The sequence below is a fragment of the Amblyomma maculatum genome, chromosome 10 (genome assembly GCF_055883805.1).
Source record: "Amblyomma maculatum isolate TAMU_Amacu chromosome 10, ASM5588380v1, whole genome shotgun sequence".
In the NCBI taxonomy this organism is placed as follows: Eukaryota; Metazoa; Arthropoda; class Arachnida; order Ixodida; family Ixodidae; genus Amblyomma; species Amblyomma maculatum.
Window position 1 is genome coordinate 33,057,850 of NC_139353.1, and position 25,981 is coordinate 33,083,830.

Below are 25,981 nucleotides of genomic sequence, written 5' to 3' on the forward strand. Positions count from 1 at the left end.
TTAAGCTGCGGTGTGTGCGGCACGGAGTACATCTGCCTGACGGAAACACCATTCAGGTTTCGTTTCATTAACCACAAGGCCCACATCCACACATTGCCAAATATTAATTTTTCTAAGTACCTGTGCCATCCACACTACACTTTCAAAAGCATTCTGGTCACCCTTCTTCAATCAGGCTTCCAAACAAGTTGACAAAGAGAACAAAGAGAATCGTACTTCATACACACATATCAGATGCTAGCCAATGGAATTATAGACACCTTGAGCAACGTTTCCTTTCTCAAAAGGCTACCTAACTAAAAGTCGAGATAATTATCTCCATCCGCCCACTCCTAAGAATATTCCCCTGTTCACGCAAACTCCATTGCTCGTGATTTATCTCCTTGTATCCCTGTATCGCGTTATCTGTTTTCGGGTTTGTTTTTTTCTTAATGTTGTTCTTAGCCTTTTGTCAATTTTCGGCTTCCTCCGAAAGACTCTTGCCTTGCTTTAAAGGTCGTCTTCGTGGACGCACTTCGCGTATGTAACATTCCCGGCTGTCCACTTTCTTGCTTTTTCTTTTTGTTGAATTTTTAGCCAATGGGAGGTTTTCGCCCTTTCTATCTGTTCAGTGATGTGTGTTTCTCTAAAGACAGATAGCGAGAATTGCTTCCCTTCCTCTCTTAACAGTGGCCCAAATGTGCAAACTCATCTTCAATTCTACCCTGCAGAAGGACGGTTCACCCACCGAGGCTGTTTTTAGCACAAAGTAAAATAATCGGAAAGTTGTCTGACATCTTACATATATATATAATATCTACAGAGCAAGATTAATTCATCATGCACTTCGCCCTTCTAAGTTCATGTCGCCCTATGTGACTGCTACCCTCTTACTGAGGTTCAAGCAATAGACAAGATTTCAGGCATTGCATGTGTAGATTATGCTATGTGAGCAGTAGGAGGTAGAGCAGTGTAACCTGTGAAGTGCTTCCTTTCAAGCTCATGTGATGACGTACAATTTTAAAGATAATCTTCCGCGTAATATAAATTTTTATATGTCTTGAATGTTTGGTTTATGTAATTGTCGCGAACCATGAAAGCTCTATTTGCTTTTTTAGCAGCCGCCGGCACGTGGCCTTATCACTGTAATTGTAGCGATCGGATCGATTATGTATTCTTTCTTTGTTTATAATTGCTGTTGCGAAACGTGGCTTTATCGTTTCTAACGTTGCGGAAGATGCTTCGAGATGTATCTCGAAGGATTTCAGCCATATTCTTGCGGTTCTACAATGTTCCAGGCTATGCTAGTCATTGTTCTCAGTTGTATGTAGATGTTTCTTCGCCGCCTGTAAACTGAGCGCTGAAGAGCGAAATGGACATTCTTTGTTCGAAGACCAGCGAGCACGTTTGCTGTAATCGCTACCGCTGAATCGCTTAGTCATTGGCCTTTTAACCATCACGTGACAATATTTACTATTATACTTAATGCCATGATTCAAGTGCTAACGATGTAACCCGCTGAGTTCATGCAACTCGTTCTTTACATATTGAAAGAGGTAGCTGTAACAGCTAGTCAGTGATAATTAGCTGCAAAGTGTAGAGAAATGACGAGCTGTTTATGACATACAAGATAGCAATAAATATGGGGCGTCAGGGGGACCAATGTGGTCAGGTGGGGCTGGAGCAACCATCATAATACCTGCATCAGTCTCTGATGGGGCATAAGTAGGCAAGCCCCATTTGGGCATGGCCCGGTTCCGGCTACATGGGTCTCATATGGGCGTTGCTCGGGCTGAAGAAGAGCACATTCCAGAATCCAGATCACAAGAGTCTCTCCGAATATTTGAGGGCAGATGAAAGCTAAAGGTGGGTATTATGTGGAAAAGCACTCGTAGTGAAATGGGGCCAGCCGCATTAAATCTTTGTGGGCCCTGCTTTAGATATGGGAGGAAAAACCCGCATGCGGTCCCACTGGGTCCCTTGTGGGTTACTGAGGTCAAGTGCGATATGAACGTACTAAATTAGGGCTAGCCCTCGTGAATCCTAAGTGAGACTGCCTTAGCTGAATGAGCGAACTGAGAGCGTTGAAAATAAATTACGGAGGATGCCCGAAACTTTAACAGCATTTCAAGGCTAAGACCAATTGGACGTTACGTTGATCTGCTGATGAATATTACAAGCCTTATTTGAGTTCTTGGCCTTTTCAACGTGTACTTTATTTCTGTTTTATTATAATTATTTCTTGTCCTCATTTTTGTTTATCATTATGTTTATCGCATTTTTACTATTTTCCATGCTTATTTTTATGTACAGGAAAAGTAGAAAGGTAGGCTTGAAAATCAATATGCAGAAGACTAAGGTAATGTTCAACAGCCTCGGGAAGGAACAGCTGTTTACATTAGGAAGCGAAATAGTGGAAATAGTAGGCGAATATGTCTACTTAGGACAGGTAGTAACCGCAGATCCGGACCATGAAAAGGAAATAACAAGAAGAATAAGATTGGGATGGAGCGCATTTGGCAAGTACTCGCAGATTGTGACTAGCAGCTTACCGGTATCGCTCAAGAGGAAAGTATACAACAGTTGCATCTTGCCTGTACTCACCTATGGGGCCGAAACGTGGAGGCTAACCAAGAGAGTTCTACTTAAGTTGAGGACAACCCAGAGGGCTATGGAACGAAAAATGGTAGGGGTAACATTAAGAGATAGAAAGCGTGCAGAGTGGGTCAGAGAAATAACTCAAGTTACCGACATTCTAGCAGAAATTAAGAAGAAGAAATGGACATGGGCAGGACATGTAGTGCGAAGAGAGGATAACCGATGGTCGCTGAGAGTAACAAAGTGGATTCCAAGGGAAGGAAAGCGTAGCAGGGGGCGGCAGAAAGTTAGGTGGGCGGATGAGATTAAGAAGTTCGCAGAGGTCAAGTGGATGCAGCTAGCACAGAACCGGGTTAAGTGGAGAAATATGGGAGAGGCCTTCACCCTGCAGTGGGTATAATCAGGCTGATGATGATGATGATGATTTTTATGTATTCTTCATTTTAATTTTATTTGTATTACCTTTTTCTTTTTATTAGCAATTTTTTATCGTCGTTATTTTTATGCATTGTTTTTTTTATTTTAATTAGCAATTACGTTCTACCTCGTTGTCATCAATTATTATCCCGGTTGTCGGGATCCCTTAAGGCGACCACTTCTGAAGGTTACATTTTGCTAGAACTTCTGGTCTCAGATTTGGAATCTCGTGAGCCAAATAAGCTCTTCGCCTTGATAAACAAGCGGACTGTTTGACTGTGGCTGTGGCGTAGTTGTCGAAAGCACTGACAAGACGGCAGCCCTTCGCCGTTCTTGCGTCAGCGAGTTGTCTACTGGCGTTGTCCTTCAATCGACGCCAGCGGAGTGTGTGACCAAACATGTTGGTGTATGAACAGTAGTGTGCAATCCAGGGCTTCAATAGATTCTGGAGCCAAGTAGCATAAATGGGAGATGGTGTTGAGGCCACGCTGGGCCCATCGATGCACCCCGAATGGGCCCCATGTGGGATTTGCAACTCGTTCCCAGAGGAGCCTCGTGTGGGCTGCCGAACTTTACCACCATCGGTCCCAATTCGTATCCATTTGGGCAGCCCAAATAAATCTGCCCTTATTCGGCCCAGATAGCCGAATGTGGGAGAATACTAAATCACTAATTGGCCCTACTCTGTACAGGTGAATGCCGCCCCATTATGGGCTGGTCCAGGTGCTGCTATCACGAGTTGAATCTGACATATTCGGGGCTGCCAGTCCCATCAGCCATCAACTGTGAATCATTGAGCACTATTTCTTTACCTTGTATTCTATACTCAGCGACGTAAGAGAGATTTATTCCCAACACTTCAATAATATGGGCTGGCCTTGATTTCACCTTAAATGTTGGTCTGAAAATTTATTTCGGCGCTCTGTGTCAACTAATAATGGCGGAGGGGATATTAAAAGATAGTTCAGTATATAATCGTAAAGCGGAACAGCTACTACTGCATATTTTCTGCCAATGCTGCATAATTAACACAGTTTCCAGATTAGAAATGATGTAGTAAGTGACGGCATGAATACGCTTAGAACAGTTATGTCAAACGAGCAGAAGAGGAAATTACCGGCGCGTGTTTTATCGTTCAATAAATAAAATGGTATCCTTAAATATATGATGGTGAAGTTTCCGAGGGATAAGCTCGTCCACGGCCAATTTGGAGCCCACCGCGGACTCCCATGAACAGCTATAATTGGGCTCGTTTTATTTTTTCTGTATATAATACGAAAATATGTTGAATGTACCCCAAGTGACCCAAAAAAGGGCCATGTGGGCAGCGTGGGGACATGCCTGCTTTTCAGCCCTGCCGTGACCAATGCGGAAACTGTTCCGCTTTTGATTGGCAGACCCATTTCAGCTTGCTCATCTTTTATTTGCTTTAGGCCCGAACTTGTATCGCATCTGCCCTAAAATTTAATGCTAGAAACCGATGTGGGCAGAAGCGGGTGTGAACACTTTCCAGCCCCGTCACAGGCCAGGCTGAAACTACCGAGGTTGTTGGTGGACAGTCCCATTTGGCGCAGCCATAAGCTTTCTGCATGAAGCCCATAGTTCCGTCTGACCTTTTCTTGAGTACCCCTCAAGGGTCATGCGCAGTCAACATGCGGGCATGCCCGCTTTTAGCCCCGCCACGTCCTCCGTCCTCCTGCATTGCTTGGGTTCACTCGAATTGAGGAGATGAACAAAGGGCCTTAGCGGAGCAAAACTTTTTTTTTTCAATGGGCTTTACTGTATACAAGCCCCAAATAATTTTTCTGTCCCTTCCATCTTGCATGTTTTACCGCTATATTGGTTATGTAAGGAACGCTAGCACCTTCATCCCAAGCTGCAATGATTCGGCGTTGCAGTTGTTCCGGGCCACCTGTGAATCTATGCAAGGAGCACAAGACCAAAGAGAGGTTATTGTTGAGAATATAAGAATATAAATTTACAGGACGGGAATGTAGAGAGATAGCGTACGATTCGAAAAGGAGGACGTAGATAAAACGCTCAGACGGTCTTGTGCCCGCTTTCCTGGTTTGTCCGTGTTTCCATTTTTTTTTATCTGTCAGCATCACGTTCTCTAACAATTTCGCTGCACCAATTTCTGTTAAGTTTCCGTGTAATATACAGCGGGATCCTTCATAAAATGTAAGGCAGCAGCCGTGACGTCAGCGTCTGAAAACGGGCATACACACGACAAACATTACTGGTCCATGCCGTCTGCGCAAAGACAATTTTCTTCGCTTTTTAGTTTGCTTGTCTGCTTGCGGCATCTGATAAAAGCATCGCGGGTCACTGTGAGTTATGTGCTTTGCGCGCTCCTGGGTGTTGGAGTCAGCGGCAAGCATCGGCACAAATAAGTCAGAGGGAGCGGGGGGGGGGGGGGGGGGGGGGGCGGGAGGCACCAGTAGTTCGTGCCGTAAAAAGAAAAAAAAACACTCCTTCTAAGAAAACCAGAGGGAAGCGTCCTCGGGCTGAAGACATTACGGGGGTATACCGAAAGTTGGGAGGGGGCTGTGGCATCCGGTCGTCGGAACGGGGGTAACCGAACACCAAGAGTTTCCGCGGGCACACCGTGGCAGTACGCTCGAACTCTGCGTCAGAAGGGGCGCTCTTCGAAGTAAGCCGCGGCAACAGCAAAAAGCCTGGACATCACAATTTCGACCTCACACAATGATGACCTCACTCAAACTCAAACTCACGCGTGAGGTTGAGGTTCCATTTCGTGACCTCAGTCAAAAAATTTCGAGCTGTCGCCTACCTCACCTCAACCTCACCTCACTCTGTGAGGTTGAGGTCATTTTGAGGTTGAGGTCGACCTCATGAGGTTGCCCACCTCTGCTCCTAAACACAACCAGAGTGTTCGGTGGAAGGTTTCCTTCCTCGGTGCACTTCTGCAGCCTATAGAGGACTGCGTGTTCTATTATTTCACCAAACATGAGGTTAGAGTTGGGTCTAGGATTGTCCAGCTCAATCTTGTTACGTGGCTTCGGAATGAAGAACACTCTAGTATGTTTGAAACTATTCGAGAAATCTTCAGTTCCCAGTATTCATGTCTAGTTAGTAGGGCAGCGACAGATTTTGGCTCTAGATTTCTTAGAGCATCGTTACCGATTTTAGTCCGGGGATGATGCCGTATTCAATTGGGCAAGGAATGCCCAAACTTCGCTGAAGGGTTTGCCTAGCCTCGGGTTGTCCTTACAGTGTAGAAGGATTGGCTGTCTCGCCGTGCTCGGCATTAATGTTCTTCCCTTTGAGCTGCTTTAGCACCTCGTGTTTCCCTCCAGAGAAAAATATACGATTTTATTGATCACCCCTCGGTTAGCAGATTTCGTTTGAGAGTGGTCTAAGAGGTGTCTTAGCAAGTGACTAGGGATTCTGTTGCCTAGTTAAACATTTATTTTTTCACACCTTCGGTGCCACTGTTGTCTAGTGAGTAACTCCGCATTCTTCTCAATATTTTTCCAGTGTAGCAATTCTGGTTTTCAATCTTCTATTGAGGCGCTGCTTTTTCCATCGACACACTAATCAGTTTCTGGCATGATATACCTGTGCTAGTTTACAGTCTATGCTAGGCTGATTCTCGCTGGTTTGAGTTTCGCTTGCGTGCGTTTCAACACCCTCAGGTAAACTTCCGTCCACTTTTGAATGCTTTCTATTTCCTGTGGTGCTTAAGTCTCCTTGTGCTTACAGAATTTTGCCAATCTGTGTGCATTGTGGGTTTTCACTTTCGTCGTCTGAGGCGGTCTGGTCTGGTGGTTGTGGCTATAATGCAGTGATAGCTATTTAGGCCTTCTCCTCTATTAAATCAGATGAGGTTGTTCGCTAGAGTTAGATCCAGAATAATGTCCTTACAGAATGCCCGTTCAGGTCGGTCTGGTGAAGTCGTTTAAGAGCTTTAGGCCCAGCTCCCGTAATTTCTTCCAGGGGATTTATCCCTTTTGTTAGACCTTTGATATTCCTACTCTGTGCGGTGGGGATTGACATCTTCGGCTATCACAAGTTGCCCCTTTTTCACATTTGTACAACAGTGGCCAAGAGTTTAGGAACGGTCCTTATTTTATCTCTAGGCGGGCTCTATATGTAAAGAATGTATACGTACTTCTCCATTTTTCTGGCTGGTATGATCTCGGAGGATGGTATTCCACGGGTGTGTCCTCAAGTTTGGGCTGAATGTAGTTGAGTTTCTTGTTTGTTGAAGTAGCAATGGTGGGGCATGATCTGTTGGTTTGCAGCTGTACCACTGACAGGTAGCTAGACAGGCTCCTTTCTCCGAGCGGATTTTGTTATGGCGATGACATCTGGTTTAGCTTCGGGTCTCTGTATATGTAGCTGTAGGTTGGATTTTTTGGTTATGTAGCTCCTGCGGTTCCATTGACAAATAACGAGGGCATTATTTTTAGTCTCCGTCATCAGATGGTTTGTCATGCACTGTATCTTGTATCTGTGCGCTTAGCTGCTCGCAGATAATGTTGAGTGTGGTGTTCATTTGCTTCATTCGTTCCTGTAGCTTGGATTAGGGCCCTTCACATATAGTGAGATGCTTCTCCGTTTTTCGATGTCTAAGCTCTAAATTGGAGAAAGGCACCTTCAGCTTTGTAAGCCCTTTATGCTGCACTGACACTTTTTTGGCAGTGATCATGCAGGCATGTGTAGGTTGCTGCGGCGTGCTAGGTTTACGGGATTATTTTTTCTTTTTTGGGTTCAGACTGTCCAGATTCTCAGCTGGAGAAGGTCTTTTAACGAGTAAGAGTTCAATTTCCATGTTCATCTTATCAAATGAGGTCGATCGTGTAGGTAAGTTTGAAGGAATGCTTTGTTTCTAACCAGGGATTGTGTTTAGGACCTTACTGTGAGAAGCTTTCCTGCCTGATCCGTTGCTTTTTGTAGACGGCTTACGTTTAATCTGGTCAGCTGATTTTCTTCTCTTCAGTAGAGTTCAACAGGTGTTTCGGACCCTTTTCTGATTTGTGCCTCATGACCTGGCCATGCATGTACCCCTCCTTGCGATGGACTTGCTCCTTGATCTTTGGGGCGGTGAAAAAGATTTCGATGATATCTGCAAAAGTAATCCTCAGAATTGCCAATTTTTCTCCTCAATTGCCTTTCGCAGGTATCTGCTTTCTTCCTGCAGTTGTATTTTGCGTTAGTCTTCTCATTCGGCAGTTGCTTGCTGAAGCGATACTTGAATTGCGGCTTCCGGTTTGTGCGAACCATTGCATATGATACACACCGGCGTGAACGTAGGCTTTTGTCCTTCTGGAGGTGGAGCATGGGTATCTGCACTCCTGGAACACAGATTCGTCTTCGAGGTCAGACGTCTTTTCTTAGTCCTGTCTCATGGCAACAGAAGCAGGCTTCAACTCTGGAACAGCTCTACCTTGTGTAATGATCCCGGGTACCGCAGCATGCTTGGAATCCGCCTTTTTCACAAGGCCGCTCTGCGCATGCGCAGCTCTTCCTTGGTTGAAACGAACCACCAGCCCCCCCTACGCATGCGCAGTTTTTGACCTATGCGATCGGCACAGCCGGGTATGATCTCGGGAACCATGGGCAGTTCGTATTCGTGCCAGGCGTATGCGATAGATGGCGGTAGCTGTCAAGAACACACGTCTCCAATTCGCAGGCGGCTGCGTGCCCTGAGGATGTTTTCAACCAGTGGCAGACGAATTTTCAACCACTCCCAGAGGGCGCCACATTTTGTGAAAAAGGCTGATTTCAGTCCCTGCTACGATGACGAGTATATGGTTCGTCTTCCCGTACCATTTGGTGGAGACTTCGCCCAAGGAGTTTATAGATAATAGTCATGCTCGAGCGAATTGTTAGATTCTACCTTATATTCTATGTATATTAAACCCTTGGTGAAGAGGTCTGACACGGGCAGGTGCTACGTGTTAGCGGATATTCCTTGTCATTTTAGAGAATGTTTTAAGACCTTTTCCTTAACTGTATTGTCATTTTCGTTGCTACTATCATCACGATCACTATTATCGTCATTAGCATTAACTGAATGGTCGATGTAATTGCTATTGCCGCTATCATTATCAACTAAATACACCGGTATTGCCATCGCTACTGTCATCAATATTATTGCGGCTATCTGTAGCGTCATTGTTATGATTATCATCCTTTCCAAGACGGGAAGAAGTGCTACTACCATCATTGTCATTATTAGCTAGATGTCCCGTCATTGTTCTAGCTATTATTATTATTACTGCAGCGCCATTATCATCGTTTTTATCGTCAATATTACTATCACTAACTGCAGTGTCACTGTCATCGCTAATACAATCCTTACGTTAGACAATATGATTTACGATCTATATCTCACTTGCCCGTTGCGGAGTTATTGTTTGCGAGCTCGGCTGGGGATCACAGGGATTCGGTTCCAGCTGAAGACGACAGATCGTTTTCTTTAAGAAACACTTCAATAAATGTTTTCTGATTACACTGTTTAGACGTCGCTCTTGCGGCAAGACAGCCTTTCAGCTTAAAAAATCAAAAGTCATAGGAAGTACGTAGCCTAGCACGCTTGAAGAATGCGTAAACATGCCTAATTTTGAGAGGTCGCGAATTAAACTTGCAAGTCACCACTGAGTTGATCACAGTGAAATTGGGTTGTAGAGTAATTTCTACGAAACTGAGAAGTTAAATTTCGGGGTTCTAAGAAGGCCAAATTTCCAAAGCAGCCGCCCATTTTGAGGGTCAGACTGGATTGACCATATTCAAATTAAACTGGGTACCAGTTTTCATTGAATACGCATGAAGTCGCATTTAGGGCGCCTGGTGGGCAAGTTATGAGGATGACTAACCTAAATTGGGAAGGCACCACTCAGTAATCCATAGTCAAGTTAGGTTGGACATTGGTCTTGGTGGAATTCAGAAATATAATTTCGAGCTTCAAAAGAGCGAGGTTGGGGTGACCCACCTAATGTGCTGCGTCTGCGCTGAATTGGGCATACTAAGCTTAAGTTTGACTCCGATTTTTTTAAAGATTTGAATGCGGTCAAACTTCATGGGTCTAGGGAGTGAAATTTTGCTGGTGGATACCTAAATCTGGAGGTCGCTAGGCAAGTGGCCATACACAAAATAGGTTGGACACAATTTTGGTCATTCGGACGCAGTCAAATTTAGGCGTCGAAGGAACAAAAGTTTATGTGGCTCACCTAAATTTCAATCTCACTGCTGATTCGGCAGCAGCCAGATTGGGTTATACAGAAATTTTGGTCAAACATCTGTGGACACGTTAAGCGGACAGGTCCAGTAAAGGCTTTTCTGTTGTATGAGCCTATTTGTGTTGGCGCATTAAAAGCTGAACTGCCTCTTATTGTTTTCTTTAAATCGCTGAAAATGAGAACCTAATGGGTTCTAATAGAGAGGCTCTTCAAGAATACGGTGAGCTTGCTGTCAAAATGTAGAAATAGCAGCATCCTGAAATAGAATGCGTTAAAACTGTAATCCTGATCGGGACAAAACTGCTAGGTGATTACGATATGCCCAGCACAGTGCATTTGGACAGCTGACGCCAGAATGAATTTTGAGAAGAGTTCAGCGCTGCCGTCACCTATGAGTTTTACGCGATGATATTAAAGACTTTCATTGCGGCTTCATTTGGATACTCCTTTGTGTACATGCACTTTGCTACCTGGTCACTCATAAATCGGTTTCTACACGTTTATTCACTCATCCCAAAATCTGTACCTCTCTTACGTTTGTGACTCTCATTAGCATACAGTGGGAAAGTGACCCCTTTTTGAAGCTCCACGAGGCATAGTTAGAAAGTGCACAGTCAGACCCTGCCAGAAAATAAAATAAACGATTCACGAAATGAAGGTACGGCAGATGAGTTCAGATCAAAAGAAAAGGATCGCAAACGAAAATATCGTTTTAAAATATGCAAGGCTTTTAGGCCGCTGTACGGAAGCCTCGCTGTCTGAGGTCTGTTCAAGAGGTGCAAGTATCTATATGCTTTTTTTTTGCCGCTTTTGTTTGCCTATGAAGCTTTATCGCACTGACAAATAAATATATTAAAGCGTGAACTCACGGACACATGTATGCAAGCATTCACTTCGAGATTTGAAACTGTTCGAATTTCCATTGCATGTAGACCACAGAAACCTTTCACATTTCTGCGTTTCTTTGTTGTATCCATACCGATACTGGATACTTTTGTATAGGCAATACTTTTCCGTGTTGGTAACAATGGGCAGCACACATGGGTCGCGCACAAATTCTGAAAAATAAACGAATGAGGTATCAGGAATTGTCCTTCATGTTTGAGCCGAAGTAATTACGATGCCAGCATTACAGAAGAGCTTCATTTCAGTCTCATCTAAAGAGCGCTTTTCAATAGAATCAAATAATTTAAGGCATAAAATGAAGCCTCCTAAAGTCAAGCTTCCACAATATTTTGCGAAACTCTTAAATGCGCTGGCCATGGGTCTGGAGCGCAGAACACTCGTGTGAATGATGCTGAAAGTGCCCGACAGTGCAAGATTTGCAACAAATTTTCGGCCCCAAATCGACGGGAAATAACCGCTGCCAAAATTAACGTGACACGGATGAGGAGACGTCAAACTTTCTGAAAATGGCATCCAGACTGCCATCAATGAGAGAAAGGCGGGACGCTGTGGCTGTATATAGTTAGAGACTGAGCGGTATGTGCGCCGCGGCTGGAAGCCTGCTAAATTAACGATTTCGGAAAATGTTTCAGTACGACGTCAATCGTGGCTGCGATGATGCCGAAAACTTTTCCTGGGAAGCGATAGGAGAAGCAATTTACACAGCAGCTTGTGATGCGTGGCAGCATGTAATCAAAGCAGCTGGAACATACTGTGGAGGAGCTGAGTTAGGTTGCTCGGAAAAGCTTTTAGAGCAGGCTGCTCTAATTGGCTCGAACTTGCAGTTGATAATAGCTCTAGCAACTTATGGAAAAGCTTTACAGTATCAGGTGTGATAATTTTTAGTTTTGTATTTTTCATTGTCCCCCAAAACCCACGCAAAGGGCATTAGAGAAAAGGGGGGATGTACAAAATTGCACAAAAGAATAAACAACGCACGAAAGGTTATTCACCACAATATAATAAGAAAAAGGCAAGTGGGAAAGTACGGTGGAACATACAGGCTTAGCAGGTAATAAAATATTTGCTACGCAATTCAAAAATAGAGAGGCGAGTAATAGATATAAGCACAAAATGTAAGCTTTGCAGATTTGCAATGTGTATTATGCAACATTATTATTGAGAATAACAACAGCAGTTTTAAAATGTGTTAATGACAAAACAATTGTAGAGAACATTATATAGTGTTATTAACAACAATGGAGAAGGCAGCGGGAATGAATAACACTGACGTACATTATAGTAAAGGGAATAAAAATCTAAGAAGTATCTAATACATTTTGAAATGGCGGTTTAAATGTTTATATTTCTTCATTATTATTAGTATTAAGCAAAGTAAACCATCTGGCATGCGGTCGGTGTGTTCCACTTCTGGGGACAAAAGGCGCCAAGCAACCGGGTGTGCGGCAAATTTCGATGCCGAATTTTTGCGGTGATCAATGCAGTATGAGGCGCATTGGGTGAGCTGAACGAGGTTTTTTCTTACGTGTTCTTAAGACAAATTTTAAAGAAAAGGCTCAGTAGGGACATTTTTCTGCGCATATGCGTTCTTCATGAGCATTGAAGTTTGTTATCCGTTGTGTTTAAAACAGATATGAAGATCTGCGCGATTTTGTAAGTAGCTGTCTATTAACCATATAGTTTGGAATTATTGCGATGAAGATTTTCGCGTTACAGCAGCGGAAGTCAAAGACATGACCTAGATAGTCTTTTCTGCGACGTGGAGCACTAACGCAATCGCCTTAACAAGGGGGGCATTCGATTTTCCAGTCCGTGACTATTTGCTGAAAGGTCTTGGCTTCCGCTCTAACAGGAAGTAGCATGTTGGCCACGTGACTCTGTAAGCTGCCTCCATTGTTTTAGCAGACGTTGCTAACCATGAGCCACCACTACGCCGTTCTTTTAGAGTGACGCCGAGTACACATTTCTCTTCTGGCGTGCGTGCATGCATGTACTACCTAAAATAGATACCAGAGGCGCGAATAAATCGGTGCTTTTCGCGAGCAAGGCGTGGCATGCCTGAATTCGAAGTGTTTTACAGAACTAGTGTGGCAGGGTCTGCTTTCTGTTACTATTCGCCGTGTTCTTCCAAGTGCCAAGCTCACTGCGCTTGATAGCACACGAAAGTGTTTGCAAAAGCATTTAAAACAAGTGTTAGCTGCTCCAACACACGGCGATTCGCTTGCGACGCTTTCAGACCTGCGCGTTGAAAAGACCGCGAGAAAGATGAAGAACGTCTGAGCAGCATGAACAAACAATCCGTGCTCGGGATTGTGGACACTTCTGTGTGTAGTGAAATTCAATACAAGAAAGCGAAGATGCAAGATTTAAACACCTTACTGTTGCTTAGAGACCAGCTACGGAGCTTGTGCCATTGTGTAGCGCACGATGTCGTTTGCAAGATCACGATCAGTATTTAGAATGCGCGTTCAGTTTCATTCAATATCGCCGCCGGCCCGGGAGCTGTACTGTGGGGCAGAACGTCTGGACTGCCTGAGGAAAATCAAACGCCGGACATCTGTCAACAAGTAGGCCTGCGCTGCTCGGCAATTAAAGTCGAACGTACCCGAGGTCATATATCGAAAGAGAACCACACATGAGAAGCGAAGCGACTGCCGTGCTCAAGTGGCACGGATGATGTGAAAAAGGTTCACCACACTGAGCAGGCTCGAAGGTGACGTGGGAGACGTCAGGTTGTTTTCGTGAGCCAGAAGCAGGCGAGATGCTAAAGACTAGAGACATGTGTGGTGTCGGAGCGGTCGCAGCAGAGAGCGTGGGGCCAGCAACAAATTTTTGAGGTTGACACTTCTTTCGGGACAGGCGGTTCGAACGAAGCTACCGCAAGGTCGCGTGAAGCAAGATCAGAGGAATCGTTCGTGCAAAGCAGCCGCCGCTATCCATTCAACGGCCCATGCATACTTTTCACTTGGGCCATCGCCTATTTAAGCCAATTCTTTTATTCTACTATGGTCTTGGTAGCCATAACCATTCGTATTTTCCTCTCAGGCAATCTTTTCTGGTCGGTGAATCCTCAAATATTTTGTTGAAATAGGCAATACACGCAGAAAGTGCTGATATTTTCGTGTGAGGAGCAGTTTGCACACTTTACTGTAAAATATACCGAAACTTAACTGAAAATACATTGTTGCCGATTTAAATCAGCTTCATCCTTATATGCCCCGGGTGTCTCGACGGTTGATCGCCATTAACCAATAAACAACTCTTTGTTGGTAATTACTGGCACTATATATTTATTCTCTGAACCATAGAATTAATAATGTTCAATTTTGATAACCAGCATGCTGAATATCTCGATTCCTTCAAGAATGTTGGAAAGATATTCTAGAGCTTGGCGATTTATGCATGAATGCACAAATAGATCTTTTGCCTGAAACATACGTCTCCTGATAGTTGATGCCAGCATGGACACTTTTACCTTGATAAGTGGGAGGCTTAGCGCGGAACAGACAAGGACAAGAGAGGCACACAGGACGAGCGTCCTTGTCTGTTCCGCGCTAAGCCTCCCACTTATCATGTATTACCAACTAGCCCAGAACTCTACTTTGCTCAAGTTCACTTTTACCTTACATGGCATTAAGGGAACGAGAATTATCGCCGACGTCTTAGCGGCTCTGGGGCGATACCAAGTAAAAATTACGTGGCATGACTGCGCAGCTTTTTTTGCTTTTGTTTCCTTTTTTCTTCTATATTCAATGTGATCGGCCGAAATCCTAAACATTCGTTGTACCAGAGGCGGTTGGCTTCCTTATGTGGTGTGGCTATAGTTACACGACGCGCCTATTCGTATGATGCCAGGTTTATTTGAATTATGCTTAGCTATATAACTGCTTCATAAGTGAATACTAGCAAGGGGCCAAGAAATGTTTGTTGTTAAGTACTGTAAGAATGTTTGAAAGCATTTTGCTGATTACTTTCATGGACTATTCAGTGCACATTCACAAACTTTTGAGTCAAAGAATCGTGAACAAGATTCTAACGCGAACTAAAAGGTTAAACGCCGCAAGAGTATTAACGCAATGACAAGGATAACTTTGGCATTGATGGCTTACTTCCGCAGTGCTCGTAGCAGTCCCTCATACTTCTGAAAGAATTTCCATCTTCGTGGCATCCACTTGTGTAAAATTCGCAGGTTTGGTTATCTGGGTTGAAGCGAACTTTTGTTTCGGAATGGTTTCCGCAAGAATTTTCCGTGTTGCGTTTAGCGCATTTGCCGTATATAGGATCTAAAATGAAAAAATATTTTCGTCAGTATTAGTAAAATATATTTTGTTATGGCCCAGGGATAACGCTTTGCACGAGAACAGTTGTAACGGAACAAGCAGCTATGCAATGAAGGCTTAGTTTCTATTTGCCTTAACGGCTCTTAGGAAATGCAGCTAAATGTACAAACAAAATCTTTGACTTTAGGATTACCGCATCAAAAAGCGTAAACAGTTAAATATTAAGATATTGTTACGGTGAAATAAGAAAGGTGGTGTTTATTTACAGTGCTACTCTTCATCACCTATGCGTTTAATACCGCCGCGCATGAGACGACTGGGTACAGTACATTCTTCTTGCTGTATTCCAGACCGCCACGCTACTCCCTGAATACTATCCTGCCCTTCTCAAGCCGCGAAGACCCCTGCCTGGCTGAGACCCTCTGTCTCGCCGAAGATGCTCCGAGGATCGCCCGATTACCGTCTGGTGCTTCACAAGAACGTGCTAAAGTACGATACGATGCCAGTCCCCGGCGGGTCACGTACTCTATAGGCGATTTAGTCTGTCTGGACATCCAATTCGGCGCCGCGGCCTACATCAAAAACTCTTGGCCCACTATGACGGCCCATATGTGGTTGTCAAACGCATCAGTGATTTAACTTATGCAATAGCCCGCCTGACAGCATCGGGTCGTCGGTCTGCCAAAACCGAACTACGCCATGTTGCCCGCCTGAAGCCGTGTCGGCCTCGCACGACTCACGAACACGCCCAGATGGCTTAGGCTGAGTTGGGGGCAAATGTGACGCTACTGACGACGAGGAAGAATTGTGCTGGTGTGGCAGAAGAAGAGGGAGAAGCGTTGGTGTTTGGGGGCTAGTTGGCTTCATCTTGTCCCGCTGCATAGCGCTGTAAATAAACACCCCCTTTCTTATTTCACCGTAACAATATGTTTTTCAGGTTCGAACGTGTGGCTGGTTGCGTGTGGTAATCTGTAGAGATTGATGGCTCGTTTTACTAGTGAGCTCACTGTTGAGCTGTTCTTTTACTGTGCTTGTCACACGGTGCTGACGCCGACAGCGCACCGATGGTTGGTCGAGGAGCTGTCGGAAGCCAGATGCTCAGAGGCAAGCGGTCGGGCAGCCGTCGGCCTATTTCCTTGTCACCATACGACGACGCAATGCCTCCCTCTTAAACCAGCCAATAGCCACCGCTGGCAGAGGCGCGTTATGTTTATTATTTTTGGGTGGCCTCACTATACCATATGTGCTTATTAAAACAAAAACGGCTCTTTCATTCGCTAAGTGAATACTTTGGCATTTCCCACGTGAGCAAAAACTTCTCCCGAGAATACCCGATGACCACAACTACATACCATTGGTGTTGCTGATTACATCAGTGTACAAACATATTCTGCTCGTTTGGAAGGCAAACAACATAACGCCCTCCGGACTCTACTCGAATCTTTGCTTTTCTCGCGTTCCAGTTGCAATATTACGCATTACATCATACGATAACTATCCGTACTTAATTAACTTTGTTGTAGTTGAGGTGGTAAGCAGGGCTAGTGTGCCTCGACACTGACGCCGCCGTTCAGGGTGGTGACAGACCCAACGCCACCCGTTCTTTGGAAACCGGCCCTAAATGGCCAGATGCCGCGAAAGTTTAAAACGTGAGTGAAAGCAGTGGCATTTAAGCGCGCCGTTAACAGCAATTTCAGCCACGCACAAGTGACCGCGACGGCGAGCCTATGCAGCGGATATGCCAAGATGTCGGCGCCGCCCAACGTGTCACCGCCCTCCTGAAAGGCGAGACACGGAACAATTGAAGCGCCCTTACGCCGGCTCTTAGCGCTTTCTGTACCGGCGCCTTGTTATAAAACCAAACGTTGATCTCAGGTTACTGCAGCCAAAACTATACCCGATGACAGTTTGAAGTCGCTGAAACTTGTTATTTTGCTCTCTACTTCATCCGGAGTCGCACACACGAGTCCTGCGGTTTCGCTATGCCTACTCGCCGTAGAAAGAGGCCCGCGCCGACTCATATTTAAGAATCTAGCGAAACATGCACTGTTTGCGAGTATCAAAATGTGAACATATGAAATGCCACCTTGCTCTGCTTAACTTTAGCACAAATACAGCAGAGAGAAGCGCATCGATGTACCGTCAATATTACATTTTCGCTCGCTCGCCGATCTGCCGAGGAGCGATCGGGCGACAATCTGCCGATGCTTTTCGTCGGCGTCGCTGAACTGAAAACATGTGACGCTACGGCGACCCGCGTTCGTTGATTGTGCTAGAGTCGTCGGCCTAGCGTGATAGACCGGTGCGTCAGCGGCGGGATCGGTCGACCGGCCCGCCGACCATCGACGTCGTCGTCGCGTCGGCCTATAGGGCGAACGGGTCATTAGTGATTTGAATTAAGCCACGTATATGCTAATCCTATGCTTTATGCCGACGATAATAATTTACTATTATCAGACACAGAAGAAAGTGCGCTGATGAATAGGGTAAGTATTGAGCTGAAAAATTTGCGTCGTTGGCATATAGTAAATTCCGTCAGTCTGAACCCTTCGAAAGCTATCTTTATTATTTTTTACTCCTGAAAAAAGAACACTGCACTTTATTCTGGCGTAATTTATAACAACTATCCTATAATACAAGCTTCTCAGACAAAATTTCTTGGAGTCATAATAGATAGCCATTTAGAATTTCAGCATCATCTACGCTCCCTGGTTCAAGTCTTCTTACGGTCTACAAGTCCTATCTAAGTGTCGTAACTTCTTCCCCACTGACAAACTGTTTAATATTTATTACGAATTTACTCTGACATAAAATACGTTTTTCTTTTAGGGGATATACGTACATAACGCACCTACTGCCCCTATTATCTGTTCAAGAAACGAGCGCTCCGTATAATAAAAGCAGTAAATTAACTTCTATTGATAAAGTATTTGAATCACGAAACATTCTCAAGATACACTCCTTGGCTGCATTTAATGCTGCTCTTTTAATTTATCAGTTGCATCAGACTTTAGAAAAATACATAGCCATCATCCATTTCATCAAGAAACATATGAAACAAGTGCTCTGTAGTAAAAATTTGGTACCTTACTTTTATTCTGGGTAAAACATAATACCTCATATTTATTCTGAAACAGCAATCTCCTGCCCAAAACACACATATATATATATATATATATATATATATATATATATATATATATATATATATATATATATATATATATATATATATATATAGTATTTTGATGCCCGTGCCTATTAAATAAAGTTAAATTGGTTCACAGGAAGGGAAAGGCGCAGTAACTGTCACACTTGCTCTGTGGACACCCGAACCGCGCCGTAAGGGAAGGGAGGAAGGTGGGAATGAAAGTGGACAGAGAGAAAGAGGAGCCGTGATTGAGGAAGTGTATAAATTTCTTCATAAACAACAGTGTCGCGTCTTCTCCGGTGTCAGTATTGCGTTATTTTTAGAGCAAATGTTCCGGTAGCCTTAAAGAATAATATTGGGTCTGAGAGGTTTTTCAACCCTTATTTGTAAAGAGTTCGTTATGGTAATAAATCTTTACTAAAATAAAAAGAAACCTTCAAAGCACATAGAACACGCCTGATTAAGAGTAAGATTCCTGTAAATGTTTACTTTCTTTATGGCAACAAAACATGGGTCAGCACGCATAAATTCTTCCAATGAAATAATGTAGATGTAGAACGAATTATGCCGCTATTTTTTGTTTACCTCTTTGCGTTGAACTTAATGAAGAGAGATTTCATCGCTGTCAAGGCCCGCGTCGCATACCCTAAAAACTTCGTTTTGCTTACTTTAGCGTGTGTTAGGTTGTTGCATCCGTTCAGCGCATTAAAATTTGCTGTGGGTATTCTGTAGCTAATATTGTCACATATTTTGCTGAGGAACAACCCTGAGCAAATAACCATTGAAACAGATGTAATTAGGGGATATTCAAAAAGGTCCGCCGTCTAGGAGGAAAAACATTTTATCTTCGCTTGCGGAGTTTCTTTTCAGCGGTCGCGACCTCTTCTTGCCTTTTTGAAACTATTAATGGCCTCTATAATAGCAGCAGCTTGAACAGTTTTTCTATTGCGAGTCTGCAAAGGCCGTGACATTATTTTCAAGCTATTTCTTACCACTCATTGTCGCACTTACCACGGCATCGCTGGTTGCATTCGTCTTTACTATCAAAATGGTTTGGCTTGGTTTCACATCCACCGTGTATGAAACGGTCACAAGCTTTCAAAGTTTTATTGAAAAACCACTTCGTGAATGCAGCCCTGCAGGGACTTGTATAAGATTCTTGGAAGCATATATCTGTATTATGTTGAGACTTCGACTTGATATGGCCTGCAAAACGGAAAGGCTTATTTCTTTCACGTATCCTTAGCTAATTGTCACTGCTCTTATTGGTGCGGAAAAGGATGAGGACGCTTTGACAAAAAATGAATATTATTTCTTTGTCACATGAACGCTTTCAATTCTCATTGATCACAATCTGCATTGAAGTTTTCAAGAAGGATTGAAGCAACCGGTGATACATGGGCGTTTTCAATGTCGGTTGAAAAGTTTCTTTCGTGTGCTTCAGGTTCCGCCCAGTGTGTCGATGCCAGCTTTTGAATGTAATTGAGAACGCGAGAGCTGTTTAGGAACCGGCTTCAAGTCAAGCAGGCTTCGGATTGATTGCACTTCAAAGTTGCCCTGTGATAGCATCGATCTGCATTGAATTTAATGCAGATAGAGTTCAATGGGGATCGAAAGTATCGAAAGTGTCCGTGTGACAGAGGTATTACGTTACCAGGGTTTCAGTATAGTGACTTTTGTAATTTTTTATTCATCACATGAGGGGGCAAACATACCCCAAGTAGGAGAGACACGTTACAAAAGAAAGTAGAACTTCTACACTAAACAGCCTTGGCATTCACAAAACACACGAACTACAAGAATAAACAATACCTATTTTTGCAAAACTTAATGTAATATAATCACGCTTCATAAATATTTAGAAGAAAAGGAACAGTAGGTTGTTAATGCCCCATCATACTGCATTAAAGAAACCGTCGAGCAGTGATTCAGTCACTAATCAGAACAAGCAGAGAGGAATATTATGGCACTGCATTCCTGTCCGAGATGATGCTAAAAATGACAATTTTATAAAAAATCTCTTAGAGAAAAAATTGGTTCGAAATTGTATTATGCTTGTGACAAGATTTCCCTGATTAGTGTTTAATTATGCATTAAGTATGCATGTTATTGCATTGCAGGCAATAAAATAGTGCTCGATGGTTTTAGGTGTATGAGATAACCGACAATTAGCAGTAGAAACAAAAAATAGTTTTTTTTTTGTTGAGCCACACTTTAACCGGTAAAATTTTGGTTTCAAGTTTAAAGAAAAACGTTTTAGTACAAGGCGAGACCAGCGTACTACTCAACATAATTTCTCATACAATTAGAGTAGAGAGAACGATAAAACGGAGGCGAGAACAGTATAGATATGAATTATTTGCACACATTTTTCTGTGAAACCGAATAAGTACTCATACGAAATTGAACTGCCAGAAAAACGAACTGGATCGTAAACGTATTTCATAAACCAGGTGAAGAGGGCCGTCTATTAAAATTGAAAGAGACCAATAAGTTGGGAAGAAGATTCACACAGTTAGTTTGCGAGGATGCTCTGAAAATTCTAAGGGAGCTCTACGGAAAAAGAAGAAACGAGCAACTAACTGTCTGACATAGAGGTGTGTCATAATCCCCCAGCAAAAACAGGCCTGAATTTGTTATCTCTCCGCATCGGCTCAAAACTGGAGGAATATATAAACGTCGCAAACGTTCAGTGAAAGCTTTGGATGTAGTGCCTCGCGGAATGTAGTACATGCAAAACGCAATCAATATTTGTTGCCCGAAACATGTTGCAGGCGTGAGCTCGACCAAAAGTTAATAGGTATAAGTTTGAAGGGCTTGAACGCACTCTTTCCAGTAGCGCCCACCAGACTTGAATGCATCAAGGGGAACTCTAAGGTATTTTGGGGGATACGGGGCCAATTCAATTCCACCTTAATGAGTAGGTATTGATTCGCATGAACGAAACCACAGACCCGAACTTCTAGACCTATTCATTTGAGCGCCAGAGACAATGCAAAATTGTACAATAGTGGTTACATTTATGTCAATACTGTGTTTATGAGTGCAACAAAGCGCGAACTAATCGGCGTACGTAAATACTTTGACTTTATTACTAAACACAACATAACTACGAATATTTTTTTTTTCGTAGTTTACTGAAACAAACTGCGCTAGGTAGAGGACAAAGAGTAGCGGTAACATAGGACAGCCTCGCTTCACTGATGACCGAATTGGCAGAGGCTCTGAGAGCTCACCATAAACAATTAAGCGAGTGGAACAGTTGTCGGAACAAAGCTGCAACCCTTTAAGTGCAGTTGATCAACCATTGCCTCACTCGAAAAGAGAAAATAGAAACGAATGCCGGAGATGATCAAATGCCTTCGCAATGTGAATCTGGAGTAGAGTAAGCAGCTCATAATAGCCAGGGCAAGATTCGAGAATTGTACGTGCATTATGGATGTTATTTTGTATGGAACGGCCCCTCAAACACACGTATGATTAAGGCAATGAGAACTGTCATCGCATTTTGTGGGTGGTCTAATTGAACTTTCGCCAAAAAGTTTGCAGTCCACATTGCGGCGACCAATGGTTAGGTATATGTTTATATTCGCCTTTTATAGGGTTATTTTGCTTTTCGCGCTTTGTATCTTTCCCTCAAGTGCAGTCGTCCTTCGACGATTGCCCTGTAGGCATGCTGAAGGTTTTTTTTTTTTCTATCACCGGGTGATACCTAATATCATCTATCATTCTAACGTGTCGGTTTATTGCACGCATCTCTCAGAATACCCCAATATACTATGTACTGACTATTTTTCGTCGTGTCAGAGCGCATGTTCTTTTTCTCAGTACAAATATATATCGTGCTATGGTGCATGTGATAATGCATTCTTTAGCTTCACATCCTGCCAGCGGAGTAGAGGCGGCAGTATTTCACTTCCCACAACGTCTTTTGCTTAGGCAAACCCTCAAATAAGCATCGCTGTTGATATGCAGCTATCGATGAAATAGTTTGGCGGACGGCGAAATTTTTCAGTTATGCCAGACCATGCTTGCAAGTGTTGCTGGTTAAAGGTTAATTTATTTCCTGCCCTTTCGCACTGCATGCTCCGCATCAGTTCATCGCGCATCAGTGCGATTAACGTGCGACATAAGGTTGGTCTACGTACTGCCATTGTTGCTTGTAATTAACTTAACGTATGCGCTCACGGGAGCCCATGCAGATATCGATAATGAAAAATATGCTTTCAACAATGTTCACTTCATTCAAATTTAAAATCGCTTTGTGGCTTTTAAATCTTGATCCAATATAGCTGGAACAGCGCCCGCCTATATAAAAATTTGCCTTTGCAACCTTACATAAACAAATCTTGATGATATAGGAGCACATCCAACTGCTGTATTATAGTACACAGTACCTGTTCACAACTCCGGTATCTCCTTATATATTTATCCAATATGTGATATACAGGAGAGACAGGAGTTTGTTAAGGAGAAATTAGGACCTGTATTCATATCCTGTCTGTCTTCCTGCTAGTCCTGCATGCTTCTTTATGGATCCTTTATGGCCCCCATCGGCTCCTGCATACTCCCATATTATTTTGTATAGTACCCAATAAAAACTAATATAGGTTTCATCAATAGGGTTAGGCGTCAGAAAACAGCATAACTGACACCGTTGGATTCTGTGCGTTGACGCAAAAATATTTGCATAAATTAGACGGGTCCCAATACTGCTTCCTGCGGCAGCCAGAGTAAACGTCTCAATTTTGAGAGCGGGCACCGTCTGCTTGTACATATTTATTTTATTTTAATTATTAAATTCTGCCAACTGCCTCTTAGCAATCAAAGCAGGAGTGGTTACAATGTTCTTGAAACCGCGCGGAGTTGCATTTTAACGGTAGGAAAATAAAGCATACGGTTGACATACAAAATGCACAGAAATACACAAAAATGGAAGAAATGCACAGCATATTATTTTATGTTGGGGAAATAAAGAATTTGCCATTAAATTATTTGAAAGCTGTAACGTGTATTATCATTTTTATGTTCATTTATTTTTAGGCACCCTCGGTAAAGCCTTTGAAAAATACAAAAACATTAACGGGATAGCGTTATAAGTCCCGGTCACCGAAAATCCTGCAGAAAAAAAATTGTGCGCCACTTTGAAACACTAAAGTGCGATAAGGCTAAATCCTTTGTTTGAAATCTCGCTGATTCCTGGTTTTACTGCGTCTTCTTTTGTAGGCTCTGTTGTACAGCGTTCGAGGCAGCGCCAAATGAAAGATGCCGAACGCACGCCTGGATCGGTATGACGCGATAGTGTAAGGTACCAGCCACTATATAAAGCCCCCGCTGTAACCAAGCCGTATCAGCGTACCTTCATGGCCTAGATTTCGATATCACCCTCCTATATGAAAGGAGGACCGAGTTGGCAGCGCTTGGCAAACATAATGTCAGAAGCTCTAAGTCCAGTTAGTGGTCGGCCATGTCAGCCGCCAGCTACCGCTTCCCACATAACGAAAGCATCTTGAGGTTTATCCTTCAATATGCCCTTGGGGGCGTGGGCCCAGGGTGGCCCACTGGTGGCATTCATCTTGGGTGGCATCACGTGAGCTAGGTGACCGTAAAAGTATTACACCTTCTGCGAACGACAGTATGACCAATAAAGGCTTTCACCTTAAAGGGGTACAGACCCGGGCATTTTTTGTTTCGGCATTTTTGATTAAACAATCAAAGATGCTCCAAAACAGAGTGACTGCACTTTATTTTTATATGGCATGTTATCCTTTATTTTACCTGCAGCAACACATTGGTTATTCAAAGGCTCCTTCGAGACAATATTTCAGTATATCAATGTCATTTACCCAAACTCGAGGTCGCCATCTTAGATTGTGACGTCACGCGGTAGGCTGCCAGCTTCGATTTGATGTCAATGCCCCGTTTCAAAGCAGGCTGCAATCTTGGATTGCGACCTCACATGGTAGACATATATCTTGGATTCTGAGTCCGTAACTATGCCGCCATCTTGGATTATGATATAGGTGTTTTGTGATTACTAACCATGCCACCATTTTGGGTGGCATCACGTGATCTAGGGTGGGACTTAGGGTGGCCGCCATCTTGGATGACATCATGTGACCTTGGGTGGACTTCAGAGTGGCCAGTTTCTTGGGCGTCAGCATGGGATCTAGGGTGGGCCTTAGGGTATTCGCCACCTTGACAGCCCACCATGGTGAGCACTGCTTCGGATAAATTATCACTTAAGCCATTGGAGGCCACGTGACACATCTGGATAAACCGATGCGAAATTGCCAAACGTCAGAAGAGCTGACGCTCTTAAAGCAATTTTGGTGGGGATCCGAGTGTCCTCTAAATGCCAGCAATAATAATAAAGGCGCTGCTGCTGAATGAAACTTTTCAGAAAGCGCTTTCATGATGGTTGTCAACTTCTGGCAATGCAAAGGATGCAGCCCCATATTTAAAAAGTTAGCGGTACCACTACGTTTTGTTTCACGATTCTTTCAATAGCAACAAAGGGAAACTGGTAACACGCAGCTATCTGGTATATCTGCGTGAAGGCAAGCTTCCGTGATTGACGGCATGGTGGGGATCACGCCGTTATTTTTGGAAATCGTTTCTGGTGAACACAAGAAACGTATACCTGTTGTCCTGGACTGTTGAGTCACGCCGGCCTTGTCCTTAATTCCGAGAAATGTCTCGGGCATACCCGTTTGACTTTTCAAGACCTTCGCAGTTTCCTTAGCCTATGCTTTTACTTTCTTTGCTTTATATACCACTTTGCTGGCATCGCTGCTCTACTGACGAGACTGCTGCACAATGGCGCTTTTTGGAATGGACACCCAACTCTGATGCTTCCTTTCATCAGCTCGTTTCTGTCGATGTCACCTGCTATTCCACGTCACTTTGATTCTACCGTTCAACTGAAGCTTATAAGAATGGGAGTGATATCGGCATTTATGCCGTACTGGTTCCGCGCTGCAATGAGCAAGGGTATGTTATTGTATACGAGTCACTATTTATTAAACTCGAGCGGAACTACCCGGTCTTTGAACAGGAATGCCATGTAGTGGTCTTTAGTACTCAGCTGTTTCGCCCATCCTTGCACAGGCGTCTATTAAGTTTTGTCACCGACCACCACTTATTTCTGGCTGGTCAACCTTCGCGATCCCTATGGTAGTCTTACGCGATGGGTCCTTCGTCTGCAGGAGTATACTTTCGAAGTAGTATACAAGAGCGGCCGAAAACAATGCCGAAGCCGAGTGTCTTTCGCATCTTCCCCTAGCCATCCCTGAGTACGACGGCAACTTCGACAATTAATGTTTGGTTCTGGTTGCGGAGGTCTTGGACGAGCTTTTTAAATCAGAACAGTAAAAAGATCTCAGACCCAGTTCTCCCTTAAACGACCTGCGAACGGTCGAGCTGCTGGCCGTTTTTGTGTT

General features: G+C 43.7%; 1 protein-coding gene across 1 annotated transcript in view; it reads right to left on the reverse strand.

The window, feature by feature from the left end:
* LOC146176111 (carboxypeptidase inhibitor SmCI-like) overlaps positions 1 to 24,703 on the reverse strand; it is a 27,768-nt gene extending 3,065 nt beyond the window's left edge. Inside the window, exons 1-3 of the mRNA XM_084581258.1 lie at positions 24,582 to 24,703; positions 19,551 to 19,675; positions 11,072 to 11,260 (exon numbers count right to left, since the gene is read on the reverse strand). Coding sequence (XP_084437384.1) covers positions 11,072 to 11,260; positions 19,551 to 19,675; positions 24,582 to 24,703 — 436 coding nt within the window. The remainder of the gene's footprint in view (positions 1 to 11,071; positions 11,261 to 19,550; positions 19,676 to 24,581) is intronic.
* Between the last annotated feature and the right edge of the window lie 1,278 nt (positions 24,704 to 25,981).